Below are 14,984 nucleotides of genomic sequence, written 5' to 3'. Positions count from 1 at the left end.
ATGTTTCCTGGTAGAGAATTCAAATGTCTCTTCACAGGCGTGGATGATGGTGGCCTGGAGGGCACCCCACATGTTGCTGTCATTCTCCCATTGTTGTTGACTGGAATTCACCAGTTGTTCATTGAAGCACTGGTGGAAGAAGTTCGCTTGCTTGGATCCTGAGTCTGTCTACATTGATCTTCTGTGGGCATTGCTTCTGCCGCAGCTGTCATTGGGAACCAGTTTGAATGACATAACTAAGCAGATGAGCTGGTGATCAGTCCAGCAATCATCAGCTCGTAGCATAGATAAAGTGATGCAGACATCCCTGTGATCCTGGGTATGATGATGTAGTCAATCGGGTACCAATGCTTAGATCATGGGTGTTGCCATGATGTTTTGTGCCTGTTTTTCTGATGGAACAGGGTGTTGGTGATAATGAGTCCATGTTTTGTGCATTTGGTCAAGAGGAGGATATCACTGGAGTTGAGCTTTCCTACTCTTTCTTTGCCAATGGTTGCATTACAGAGGTTAGAGTCCGTTCTGGCATTGAAATAACTGAGAAGAATAAGTCTGTCTCCCTCCAGAATATCAGAAAGGACTTAGTCAAGGTAGGCATAGACTTCCTCCTTGGTTTCATTGGTGGTGTCAGAAGTTGGGGCATATGTGCTGATGACAGTGGCATATTTGCTGTCTGCCAGTTTAAGATGGAGAGGTCATGAGGTGCTCATTAATTCTGATTGGGAACTCTCTGAGTTGGTTTATGAGTTCATTCTTAATGGCAAAATGAGCTCCCTGAAGTTGGCATTCTCCTTCTTGTTTATCCTTTCAGAAGGTATAGCTGCCTCCATGTTCTTTGAGCTGCCCATCTCCTGCTTGCCAGGTCTTGCTCAGTGCAGCTACATAGATGTTGTGTTGCCTGAGTTCTTGGGCCACAACTGAAGTGCAGAGGTCTGGGCATTTACTATTAGGATTGTCCATGAGTATCCTGATGTTCCAGGTCCCAAAAATAATGGTGCGTGTTTCCTGGTATTTTTGACCACAATAAAGGCAATCACACTTGACATGGTTATCCAATCAGGAAGAAATACAAAATACTGTATTAGGCAGGCTATATTTAGGAAACCTCTTCTAGCCTCCTTTTCATGTGGGGTGAGGAGAGCAGATCCTGAAGAGAGCTGGTCAGTCACAGCTACAGATGCTCAAGTGCTAGATGACCTTCTTGTAACTGCTGCCTTTGTGCCAGTTCAGGACTAGGAGCTTCCAGAAATCACAGTCCTGCTCCCGCCACCATTAGCTGGTTGCCAAAGGGCTTGAGGAATGTGCTGGCATGGGAGATACTTGTGCATGACTTCTTTTATTGTGGAGAGGGTGCTGCACATCAGCTTCCACATGGCTTTTGACAGAGTGGGACCTTGATCCATGGCAGCTGGGGATCTCGTTCTGCTGCAGCCTTCACCCACCTTTGCAGCTGTTGAGATTCTAACAACTTCTTCTTCCTGCTCTGCCTTTGAGAACTTGTAGACCACAGCTGGGGACTGGGCAGGCTTATTATAGTGGCGGTCTGTACTCGCCATGTCACAGCACTGTCGAAGGATATACATGGCTTTTCAGGAGGGAAACCATTGCTGTTTGCTCGTCCTGGTGGTGCTGCTGCTGTTTAGTCTGTGACTGCTTATTTGTTAGAATTACCCTGGCTTATTTCACAGCTAAACTTCCCCAAAGGTTATTCCACTCTCTGCCATCTGTGGACGTGCATTAAATCAAATGATGATTTGAGAGGGAAATTATAATGAGAAAAAGGGCAGTTTGGAAATGACCCTTCTTCCAGAAAAAAGACATTCCAGATAAAATCTTGATGAAAGCTATCTGAGTTAATTCTGATGCAGAAGAAGAACTAGATATTACCAAGTGAGAGAGAGCGGCCAAATCTGAGTACTGTCAACAGACCGAGACATCTGATGCTTAATTTGCATCTAATGATAAATTAACAGATGGTATGTCTCCTACATTCAAAAGTTATTTAATTTTTCAGGAATAATTATTAGTACAATAACATTTAAACATGTTACTAGACTCTTGGCTATAATTTTGCATTCAGTATTTATAAAATATGAGTCTTGCTACTGAAGGAGTTACCGTGTTGTGTGGTCCCATTGAAGTCAGTAAAACTACATGTGCCAGGGAAGACTATCTTTGAAAGTAAGTGCTTGCAAAATTGGGCATACAGGCAGAAGCCTCAAGAGCTGCATTCTTTTGTCTGTTTTGGATGTGTCCAGACATGTAGGGGTGTGCAGTTTGTGGTACTGCAAACCTCTTTGGGGCATTGCAAACTACATATGGTGACCATTAAAATATGCCCAGCACTGCAGATTTGCAGTGTGGGGCCAGAATGTACTCCCAGGATTTCCTGGTAGCAAAATAAGAAACAGAACAAAAAGCAGCACAACAAACGCAGAGCAAGCCTGTGCCAACACACACACAGGCTGGGCCATCCAACCAACGCTGTGCCTGCTGTCCAAGCCTCCATGCTGCCTCATCATCTGCCCCTGCTGCTCCAGGCCACCAGGTAAGACTCTCTGGCCGCAGCCTTCAGCTGTCCCTGGCTGAAGAGCTGGGAGGGGCTGGGAAAGGGCAATTTGCCCATTGCGGGACAAATAGTCCTGCAATGAAGTGCATGTACAGGGCTGTGCGTTGTGCAATTTGTGCCACTGCAAGCACACACCCCTGCATGTCTGGTCATGGCTTCTCAGTACCAAACCTTGTACTCATGCTTTGAAGCAAATGTCCCCTACATTTCAGATTTAGATGTGGTTTAAATTCAGTACAATAACTACTTAATAAGTCATCTTCTTTTTCAGGTTGATTTAAATTGCATTTATTATTAATGTGGAATTTGATTTCTTATAAATGTTTAAGTGAAGCAAATCAATAACACAGTGCAATGTGTTAGCTAATAATACTAGTTATAACCAGAGATATTTTTTCATACCTAAATTCCTTCCTTTTCTTAGATTTAGGTCTACAGAATGTTTACCTTCTTCATTTAAATCTTAACACTTTTTATTTTGTTTTTTATTTATTATATTATCACAGACCATTATGCTACTTTGAACATCTTTGTGAGTTCAAATTAAATATACATTACTGCGGTCTGACCTTAAGTGTAGGTATTTTACTTTTACTTTTACTTGTTCTTTAAATTTTATTTCTACAAAGTAGAAATGGAAATGTTACTATGTAAAATCAAATAATGATTCTTGGGCCTACTTGTTCGTTTATGCTTGTTTAAACAGTGTATCCCTTACTCACATTTTTTTATATTGAAGCCATTGGGTTAAATGAGACTACTCACTCACAAGTGCTCATCCAACATGCATAAAGGTTGCACAATTTAACTGGAAAGGTTCACCAAGAAACATGCATGCCAATATCTGAACTTAGTAGTAGCTGTTATGTCTTCAGCATTTGAAAATATATCCCATATTTATTTACATCTACTCAATATATAGCCACAATGTATGCAGATAAAGAAAAGAGGTATAGGATATCTCTCAATGGATATACTTCTGTGGCCCCAAGTCATGAGGGTATCTGAACACCTTCTTTTCAATAGGCTGCGGTTTGCAATGTTGATTCAAATAAGTTATTATTTGTGTTACTTTAGTACCCAGAATCCCTAGATATGTACCTGGAGCCCATTATGTTCAACTATACTAACGAGGAATAAAATGTTAGCTCTATCCCAAACTGCTTAAAATCTAGGTGTAAGACAACAGACGGTGGTACACGACAAGGTGCAGAAAGAGGGCTGGCAGGGTAAAATGATATGCCAGCCTTTGTAAGTCTCAGCATGCCAGCAGATCAAGTGTTGCCAACTGTTTTGTGAGCATTCTGACAGAGTAGCTTTCTGAGAATATTTCTGAAGGAGAAATGAATTGGGTTCATGGCTGTTTCTAGGGACTCCTTGGTATGAAGGGACAGCATAGAAGAAAGCAGAAAGGTGAATGTTTGAAAAAGCAATGGAAGCTAACATTGCAGGTCAACTGGAAACTAAAACCATAGATACTGAATGAGAAATTATAGGTAAAGTGTGAGTAGTCTGTCAAGGGCCTTGAAAAAGAAGACCAACAACTTGTGATTTACATGATAAACACAAGCTGATAAAGAAGAGATTGTGGAGGGTGCAAAGAGAAGTGGAAGGTGCTGAAAGCAATAGTCTATGGAAATGAATTTTTCAGCAGTGTTCTGACCAGGCATGAGAGGCAAGATTGGATTTATTGAGACTAAAGAAATGAATATTGCAGGAATCAAAATACAAGATTGAGAGCCTGGAGGGAAGAAAAGGCTTTAGCTTGGTGGATGGGCAGAGATGCTATACAGAAAGAATCTAAAAGATTTAGGCATAGCTTGGAATTGAGGAATTGGAGTTGAAGGTGACATCCAGTGTATGGGCTCTGAGAGAGAGGCAGGAGGGATATTTCTGTTTTCAGTGACTGGAAAGGGAAGTGGCAGGGAGGACTGGGGGTATCTATTCCCCTAGTATGCTGCATCTATGATAGACCTAAGCATCCCCAGCCAATCTATACCTGTATTTCCATGTCTGGCACATGGAAACACCACTGAAGTTGCTTCAGGGTGCCCCTTTGTGTCTGCTCTCAAGACTTCTGTTTATGTCATACCTGAGAACAGCACTTGATACATTTCCAAACTTAGAGAGTATAAGCAGGAGCAGGTTGGTGAGAGATGCCTGTGAACATCGTGGTGCAGTGGTACCAACATGCCCAGCCAGCACTGTCTTTGACATGTTGAGCTTGAGCAGACATGGAGATGTTATGCAGATGTCAGAGAGATTATTTTGGATAGGAATTATGGGTCAGTTAGAAATGAAAACTGTAGATACTGAATGAGAAATGAAAGGTAAAGTGTGAGTAGTCTGTCAAGGGCCTTGAAAGTGTAGACCAACAAATTGTGTTAATTTTGTCAGTCACAAGCAGATAAAGAAGGAGACTGTACCACTCTGCAAAAGAGTAGTAGTGAGATGATCCAGTATAGAGTTTTGAGAGCGAGAAAGAGGGGACTGAGGACAGCACTTTGTAGAAACCCCAAAGAAAGTTGGGCAGGTAATAGGGAAAGTTATCTAGGGAGGAGATGAGGTGTGTTCTCTGGAGAACAAACTGAATGAGCAATAGGGTTAGTAAGAAAATGGAGAGAGAGAACAAGATTATAAGACCAAGACCTTGGTTGACAGTATTAAGGGTGACTGAGAGGTCAAGGAAGATAAATTATAATTAGGAAGAGGTCCAGTAGAGATTTTGATAGGAGTGATTTGAGCAGAGTGCAACAGGCAGAAGCTGGATTGGAGACAATGGAGGATGGCTCTGAAAGAGGAACTGCAGATTTCAATTGTCAGACAACCTAGGGATAAAATGGAGATGAGATCATAGAAAGGCAAGTAGAATAAAGGATATTTATATTAATGGTAGGAAAAATACAGTGTCCATACGTTGCAAGAGGAAAGAACCAGAGAAGAGCAAGCAGTAGTATAACTCAGTGGGGAGGACTCCAGGGATGACTATAGGGAGTGGCAGAGTGGTAGGGAGGGACTGTACGTGGCATGGGTTCACCCAGGCGTGGCAGGCTGCAGCAGCACATGAGTGGCTGGAGTCCCTTGCTGAGCATCACTTTCCCTCCCTCTGCTGTGCAGTTAACAGCTGCTGTGTTAACCCTGTCACAACTGCCACAGAATGAAGACTTTTACAGTGTTGTTCCACATACAATTTGGTGGCAGCTGTGACAGGGTAACCTGGTAGCTGTTTCAGCAGAAGTGTTTCCCATGGAAGAGGGCGAGTAAGGCTGACAAGGGAACTCTGTCCCCACTTCCTGTGGTGGGAGCCTCTAGGTCTTGGGTGAGCCCATGCTGCAGCAGGTAAGGCTGTGTCTGCCCTGCTGCACCAGTTCTGCACTCAACAAAATCCCCTCCCCTAATAGTCAGGACAGTCCCAAACCAGCTTTACTCGCTCTCTTGAATGTGCCAAACCCAGAAAGACAGGGGCTGCTCAAGGACATACTGTGCCTTTCTGTCTCCAGCTTGGTTGACAGTGGCTATGTGGGATAACTCCAAAGCAGCCGCTGCACCAGTATGGTCCTTCATTTGGGGCATGCAAACAAGAGCAGGTTGGAGAAGGCTCCTGGCCTCTTCTTTTCCCCAGGCTGGACAGTCCCAGATCCCTTAGTCTTTCCTCATAAGGTTTGTCCCCTAGGCCCTTAATCATTCTTGTGGCCCTTCTCTGGACCCTTTCAAGATTCTCCATGTCTTTTTTGAAGTGTAGCACCCAGAACTGGACACAGTCCTTCATTGTCGTTTGTTCTTTTATTCTAAAAAAACAGGCCTGTTCTTATTAATGCACAGAAGTGCCATTTTCAATCCTGTCACTCCAGAGAGGAGATACACTCCAACAAATTTGTTTTAATTCCAAAGGAAGTGTGCTAATGGAAGGTAATTATGGGCTTTTACTGAGATTTCTGATGCTCTGTCTCCTAGAAAGAACAGTTATTTAATTTGGAGTGTCAAGCTGGATAGGGGCTTAAGCATGCTCAGTTTCACATGGCGCAGAACGAGAGCCATCCCTGCTAATATGTGGTGTGCATGTGAAAGTGAAAAGGACTTGCACAAGATTTGAATTAGTCATGTTTTTATACATACATGTTTTATACATGCTCCGTTACTCTGATGAGACCTCTATTATTATTTTTCTCCCTTATTCTCATGTGGAACCGGATTCTTCTTCTTGAATGAGGCAAGAGGTTGACAGTCTTGGATCTGTTCAGTTATAAGACAAAATTAGAGCCCAGCATCCAGTCTGACTTGCCTGATTGGGCAAGTGTGCAAGGTCAGGGCAAGTAACACATTTTATGTGGAGCTGAAGAGTTGTTCTCATGAAGATATTTCTTTGAATTCCTTATGTGGGTAGAAGGCTGAAAGTCCCTGTACAAGTAGATTCACTAGTTTGTCCATACCCCAGATCTCTGCTATCCTAAAAGGCTGTGTTGGATGCAAATGCCTTTTCTCTATTAGTCCTTTGCAATGGGAGATGTTTTCTGGAACTTAGTGGCATTCTGGGCTAACTTATTCCATAGCCAGAGAATAAATGTGCAAGAATTCCTTTGGCTGGAACCAGTCTAGAGCGGTCTTGGTCTTTTGCCACTGATGCTACAGGACTCTGTTTTGCTGCTACTGTCATTGCTCAGGTTATTAAGAATCTGCTGGGGAGGGGAGGAGGAGCGATAGGAGGAAAGGACTCTTTTAACTCACCAGCCCTTGGTCTTAGTAGCCATGCTTTCTGAGCTGTGGCCCACTGGGTCGTCTTCCTTCTGCAGGAGTGGAGATAACACTAAGATTGTTTTGAAATTATTCTGGGTTCAAGGTCATGATGGTCTCAGCTTCTTGTAGAAACAGGGGAGGGTCCTGCCCTCAGTATGCTGAAGATGGTGATCATTCATAGGAAAGCTGGTATTTGTCTTCCTTCACTTTGAAAATCATAGCTCTGGTGCGTCTCTGACCTGGGAGCTACCTTTTTCATTGGGGACCCTGACTTTGTTTCAAGAACTTAATTTCCTATATAGCAACTCTGCTGAATAGTGCTGTGATTCACCCTTGGGACAGAGATGTCTACAGATTTTTTTCCTTTCCTGCTCTCTGATGGTGAATATTCTTGAAACCCAGTGGGATGGAAAGTTATTTTGGCTAGATTGAGTTCCAGATTTAGATAACAGCTAGAAAGTCCCATCTACTTGTAGTCCCTGAACCATTGATAGGATACCATCTCCTTGTTTCAAACTGATTTGCCCCATTTTTAATAGGCAGGAATGGATTTCTCATTTCAAATTCTATTTTCAGTTTTATGCAACTTCGTACCCAATAATAATTAAAAACAACAAACAAAAAATCTCCCACCTATTGCCACTGAAACTCGGGTGTAAATCTCCAGAGGACACAACTAGAGATTACAAGAGAGAAACATGCTTGCTTTTGTGAACTCCTATTTATATGCATAAGTTTGCCTCCTGAGCGCTGAACATATATTTCATTACAGATTTTCTCACTGAATCTCTCTTTATGTCCAGTACTTGCCATTCTTTGCAGGAACTTTTTAAATCAAGTACATAATAGTATAAACATTAGGAGGCATTTGAGAGTAGGCGATTTGGATCTGGCAGCCTTTCTCATTGACCTTCATGATTTTAACTTTTCATGGGAATGTATAGGACATTTAAACTAAGTTGTGTTTGCAAGCACTTCTATTTAGAACTCTAAAAAGACGCCTGTCAGTCAGAGTCTGAATTAATTTTGAAGCCACTGGAATGGAGTTCACTTGTTCCCACTGCTGTAACACTTGATTTTCAATGAACTGTTGCCCAGGTACTGCAGTGGTAAATGTGGTCATTCTCACGCAATGCATAGAAGGTTCAAACCAAGTTATGCTGACATCAAGGACTGGAACCAGAGCTGGATGGGACTCGGAATGAACACTTGTTCACAGAGGATCAGGAAATTCATGTTGTGTGTTAATCATAATACAAAATGTGACAAGATGAAACCTCTGAACTCTTCTGTTTTCTCCTTGTATTCTGCCCCATGCGATCAATAAGCTTGAGCCGCTGCATACCTGATTCAAAAGAAGATGCAGCTGAAAACAGCCAGCTTGCATTTAAACAAGTGAAATACCTTAATGTATTGGCTAGGAGTCTGTGCACATTAACTGAGAGAGTAGTCCAGATATAGTTCATTAATGTAGATATCAAATACTGTACTTAACAGTGATGAATGCAAAACCTTGTTTAAATATCTCCACAATTTGAGGTGCTTCTAGACTCTGTAGGAAGAAAGCAGAGAAGTTATGCGACCTATTAACTACTCGGTAATGAATTTATTGTTTGATCTCCAGGTGTAGCTAGGAGCAATTAACCATGTCACATTTTACCAGTGGAATAATATAATTCATCATTACATTGAGAATCAATGAAAGAGGTGTTGCAATCCCATTGCAAAGTATTGAGCTTGATAGTATTCATTCACATGTACAAGGGTTTAGGTTGTAGCCATGTTGGTCTAAGGACATAGGCAGACAAGGTTCCTTGGGTGACTTTGATATCTTTTATTAGACCAACCCAAATAGTTGGAGAATATTTATTAAGCAAGCTTTCGGGTTCAAAAAGGAAGGGTTTTTGAACTCAAAAGCTTGCTTAATAAATATTTTCCAACTATTCTCCAACTATTTGGGTTGGTCTAATAAAAGATATCAAATTCACCCAAGGAACCTTGTCTTCACATGTACAATTAATTTAAAGCAATAAGCTCCAGAGCAGTTTGAGCCAGAGTAAACTACTCCTGGGTGCTGCAGCTATACATGTGCCCAGGACAGTAGCCATTTGAGCTGGGGTGGAGCAGCTTATGCCAGGGCTGGGGGACTGGGGCTGGCTAGGGTAGGAGGGTGCTGAAAGTGTGGAGTTATGTGGCTAAGCAGCTTGCAGGAGTCTGGCCTCTTGCTGACTGGGTACAATTTACAGCCAAGGTCGTGTTTACATGTGCTTAATTGCAGTTAATTACCCCACCATAAGATAGCACTGTCAGAGATGGTACTATCTTATGGTGGTGTTAATTAGTTTACTGCGGCCTAATAGTGTTGCAATGTAGATTGTGATGATTTTCTCTGCAGCTAATTAGTCTACTCTGTAGTTAAGTCCATGTGTAGCCATGGCCCCAGTGGAGAAGAATAATTCACTCTATTGCAGGAGTCAGTGCATGGAATTCTATGGCCGGAGCTATGCAGGAGGCCAGACTGGATCATACTGGTTCCTACTGGCTTTAAATCTAAGAATCTCTGCTGTTTCTTCAAGAGGTTTCAGGCAACTAGAGGCTTGGGGAAACACGTGGAAGAGGAAATAATTGCTTTAATAACAAATACTTAAGCGTCTTTGCTTTTTTCCGTGGCATCTGGGCTTTTTACCAGCTCCAGCATAGATTTTTACAGAAAAATATCACTGCTCAGCACTGAGTTTTGCCAAGATCTCTCTAGGTACAGAAAAGGAATATTATTGTAAATCACATCATATGCTACCTGCCCCAAATTGATTTTACAAAGTCAGTGTGTATCCCTACATTCAATAAAATAAGTAACTTTATATAATTTGAAGGTTAGTTATAGCTCATACTGCACAAATACATCTCAAACTATGTTATATGTCTTACACTGTGCAATGGTGCCCAAGGCCATTTCTGTACTTTCTTTGGGCAGTTGTCCAGTCCTTGGCTTGCAGGCAACATATTGCCCCCACAATCCTGTCTGATGTTGCTTATCATTCTAGGAGACTTTGCTTTCCACTGATTCACATTTCTTTAGGTTGTCAGGGAAATAACTGCCGACAGCACTACTTGCTCAGAATAGTTGCTACAGGCCACTGATTGGTTGTGGAGCAATGTCTTGGATACCACGTTAGCCGCAGAGCTTTCATTTTTAAGTATTAAAAAGTTTCCAGAAATGATTTTTTGTATGAATGTGATTTCCAATGATTGGATCTTCCCTTTTCTGTTTTTTTTTTTTTTTAAGAGGAATGTGTCTTAAAACGTTGATTTTACTATTACATCAAACACTGCTATAATTGATAAGCACTATTGGAATATAGTGGTCAATGAAGCAAGAGGGCAGAAGTCTTAAAAATGAGCTGCATATTTAGCTTTGAGGGTTCAGTTATTTTGGTATATTGGGTAAAAAATGACTTGTCTATTGCATGTCATGAGTACCTCACTAATTGTTCTGTCTTCAAACCTGCATGGAGGGTAGTATATCTAGGCTTTGCTTTCTTCTGCTAGACTCACAAAGAGTAGTTTAACAACCCTTGCAGCAGCAGGACGCTGGCCACCACTGTCCCTCTGCTTTAGGTTAGGGTGCTATGTGTTATGGTTGTATGATAGGGTTGATTTGTGCAGTTTTGGTAACAGTTTAGTCAAGGATTTGGATGGGATAGTTTGGATGGAAATGATATTGCCTCAGGCAGGGGGTTGGACTAGGGACCTTCTGGCCCTACTTTTCTGATTCTACAACCACTTTAAAAATGTATGCATTTTTAACTAGTAAGTGGCAACAACAAAGAAGAAAGTAGTTGCAACTGATGCAGATAAAAGTCCTAAATCTGCTTTTGCAAGCTACCTAGCTTCTCTGGTAAACAGTTTCTTACCTGATTTGTTTGGGTGGTTATGGGATTTTGTACATTCAGCACACAGGCATCTTCCTTAACTATGTTTGAAAAACTGGTCTTGTCCACAAGTAGACTGAAGGTCTCATTTTGTGCAGATCCTTCAGAGAACCAACACATAAAAGCCCTTGGCTACGTCTAAACTTTTAAAGCATTCCCTAAGATTTTCATATACTAGTTATTCTTCCACTATCTTTCAAGTTCAGTGCAGGATAGCACTTACTAGGGAAGGGATGACCTTATGAGATTTGAAAAACTTTGGCTAAGCTACTTTTCCCTTCCACTTTGGTTTGATCCCAGAATGTCCTCATTTTTGCAAAGATCAGCAATATATATGAAATAGCAGGAAAGTCTATTTTTTTGCGCTAGTCTTAGTCTAGGTGCAGTGAATAATGGCTGCAAATTTGGGGAGATTTCTGTGTCAGTTTCTAAAGTTGTAGTTTGAGTGAGTGTACAGAACAACTTTTGGTGCTGTAATGTAACTGCAAGCCTTGGAAATTTGCTGATTCCTTATCATTTCCCCCTTGAATATTTCAGAATTAGCTTCAGTGCAGCTGCATACTAGTTACTGTTTACCAAAAGCTACAGCTAAATTTACAATTGGAGCCTGGCAGTTGTGCTTGCAGAAGTTGGTCATTACAATTGTTTTCATGTACAAACATCTGTGTTTGCAAGTACAAATGAACTATTATGACATACCTGTGTGCAAAACTCCTTGCACACAGGGGGCTTTGCACAAGCAATGCATTTGCATGCAGATTTGTCATCAGCTTTTGCTGTGTTCTTTCTCGCCTATGACATTTACCCACATGCTAAGAAACATTTTCCTATTTCAATCCTCAACTTTAGTTATATATATAAAAGCCTTGTAATGGCTCATTTAACACAACTCATTTCAGCTTCTGCACAACAAAATGCACTGGCAGCAAAAAAAATTGCAGCTGCTTTTTTAACACAAAGAAAAATTGAAGAGCAAGTGTGTGTTCTTGTCCTGCAGCCAATTATAATTGCATCCTTTTGTTCTACCGCTTAGACACTTTGGGTGCTAATTTTACTAAATTGACAGGATCCGCACTAAGTGCACCATTTCCCCTACATGAAAACACATGGAAAGCTAAACATTTTCTGTCTTTTGTTATTTTTTACTCATCTTCTCCAATACGTTATGGAACAGTGAGAAACTCTGGGGTTTAACTTGTAGAAATCCAGATTCTTTATTAAAAATGTGTTTGTCTCCCTTCATATAGAACGTGCATCTTTAGTCTCTTTGAAGACCCGTCTATGACTGGACCTGTACTCTACTGGTTACTGATGGCCCTAAACAGTCAAAAAGAATCTTCCTTAGATACTGAAGAGACACAGCAGCACCCAGCTATTCAAACTGGTTAAAAGAACTGTCTGACACAGCTCTAATGGAGAAAATCACAAGCAGTAAGTGGCATAAGAGGGCAGTATTGATAGATTTGATCCCATTATACATACACTAATAGAGCTTAATATCAGCACCCATTTCATTTAATAACAGTCCCCCATTCACTACTGATACCATTGCTTTCTATTTGCCAGGAAGATCTCTCCATAAAGCTACACTTTTTTTCTTTTTCCTTTTTCTCTACCCACCCCCTTTCATGAATTTTCATGGTCTACTCATGTATCACAGTAATCATGCAGTCAAGCTTTTCAGGTACTTTGCAATTCTGTGGACTGCTTCATGTCATAATTATCATTTACTGCTGCCATTGTATAATAATATATTGTAATGTGTAGTTAATATTGCTTGCTGTCCCTTTGCTCTTATATTGTAAAATCTCCATATAAATGAACATTCTCCCTAGGCAAACTGTGCAAATGTCTCAGCTGACTGTTTCACAATAAGGCAGGCTACCTCAACACCAATAAAATTTTGACATTGCATATTTTCTTTGGTATGTTTCTGTATTTTTCTTTGAACTCGCAATCTTTCACTCCACTGGGTAGTCTGGTTCATTTAAAGAATATAACAGATAGCAATATGCCAGTAGGTCCAAGTCCTGAGAGCCTTACCCAGCAAATGCTCACATACAGTCTAAATACAAATTGTGACCTCAGTGGTTGGTCTAAGATATGGATAATTGTTCATTCTCACTTCATTGGATGTATTCCATTCTTTTCAGGTCCCATTCTTTTCAGTTATAACCACATTTGAATTAAGAAGATATTACAACTTTTATTAGTTATCCACTAGAGCAATGTTCCACTAAAGTATATTGATCTTGGACATTGAACACAGAAACATAGCACTGGATGTGGCTTCCTGGGACATTGAGTTTATGGCAGTATTATTCCCTTTACACCAGTGACGGGGTAGGGAAGAGAAGAGTAGCAGACAAAATGTACCACCCTATATCACTAAATTGAAGCCTGACTAGAATTATTATGGGAAAAATCACTGGTAAAATAACACCAGTGTAAGGCATATTGGAGTAGGTGTCATATCTAAAGTTTAGTTTCTTCAATCAAACAGATTGTTACCTAATTCCCTTGCCACCTAGCGGGGAGGCACAGTAATAGCTACCTATTGCATATAGCTATCATGAAAAGTAGGGCTGCGCGAGGCTTCAGACAGAGCTTCAGATCCAGAGAAGCTTAGGACACTTCGGGGTCTGAAGCAGCATGCCCAGGTTGAAGCGCTGCCTCGTTAGGCTTCCCGAAGCAGTTCGGAGCCGTTTCGGAGATCTGGCCATAGGGTATAATGGGAAAACAATAAAATATCTATAACTTTGTTGCTTTCTGCCTGATTTGGATGAAATTTGCCAGGATGGTAGACTCTGTAGAAAGCATGAAGCCTGCCAAGTTTCAAGAAATCAGTGCAGGGGTTTGGGGGGAACTGCACCCCAAATTCTTGAAAGCAAAACTCATGTCACATCTAGGTGTTACAACATGGGGGGGGGGGGGGGGGGGCTGAAAACTGCAGGGGTGGTAGCTCTTACTGAGGCCACAAAGCCTGCCAAGTTTCAAGAAGTTCGATGCAGGGGTTTGGGGGAAACTGTACCTCAAGCTGTGGACAAGCAAAACTTGAGTCATGGGTGACCCTGTGTGTGTTAAGGTGCAGCAGGGTGACAGCTGCAGGGGTGGTGGCCCCTGCTGAGGCCATGACGCCTGCCAGCTGTTGAGGAGATTGGTGCAGGGGGGTTCTGGGGCCCTGCACCCCTAGCTGCTGACAGGTAAAACTCGTGCCATGAATGCTTGTGGGACTGACTGTCTCAGTCTTGAGGCATGGGAGACAGTACTGCCAGCCTGGCTGCTAAGCTACTGTGTTACCAGTTACCAATCAATCACAATTCACTCAGGAGCCAGCTCAATACACAGGACCTAGCTAATGTAGCCAGTTAATTGCCATCAATTAGCACCTACAAAACCAGGCTAAGGAGAGGAAAGAATCAATACAGTCAATCAACTGCCCCAAGACAGACACAGTCAGTCCCACAAGCACCCATGGCACGAGTTTTGCCTGTCAGCAGGTAGGGGTGCAGGGTCCCAGAACCCAGAACCCCTGCACCTATCTCCTTGACAGCTGGCAGGCATCGTGGCCACAGCAGGGGCCACCATCCCTGCAGCTGTCACCCCGCTGTGCCTTAACACACACAGGGTCACCCATGTCATGAGTTTTGCTTGTCCACAGCTTGAGGTGCAGTTCCCCCCAAACTCCTGCACCAATCTTCTTGAAACTTGGCAGGATGCTCTAAACAGAGACTTCCGTCTCTGCAAGT

General features: G+C 42.0%; 1 protein-coding gene across 2 annotated transcripts in view; it reads left to right on the top strand.

Moving 5' to 3' along the window:
• KCNS3 (potassium voltage-gated channel modifier subfamily S member 3) overlaps positions 1-13,151 on the top strand; it is a 64,237-nt gene extending 51,086 nt beyond the window's left edge. For both annotated transcript variants that reach the window (XM_006269554.4, XM_059729439.1), the window contains exon 4: positions 12,483-13,151. In XM_006269554.4, coding sequence (XP_006269616.1) covers positions 12,483-12,520 — 38 coding nt within the window. In that variant the 3' untranslated portion in view covers positions 12,521-13,151. The remainder of the gene's footprint in view (positions 1-12,482) is intronic.
• The last annotated feature ends 1,833 nt before the right edge of the window (positions 13,152-14,984 follow it).

The sequence above is a fragment of the Alligator mississippiensis genome, chromosome 1 (genome assembly GCF_030867095.1).
Source record: "Alligator mississippiensis isolate rAllMis1 chromosome 1, rAllMis1, whole genome shotgun sequence".
Classification (NCBI taxonomy): domain Eukaryota; kingdom Metazoa; phylum Chordata; order Crocodylia; family Alligatoridae; genus Alligator; species Alligator mississippiensis.
The sequence above is the reverse complement of the archived record's forward strand: the minus strand, read 5'-3'. Positions and strand labels throughout refer to the sequence as shown.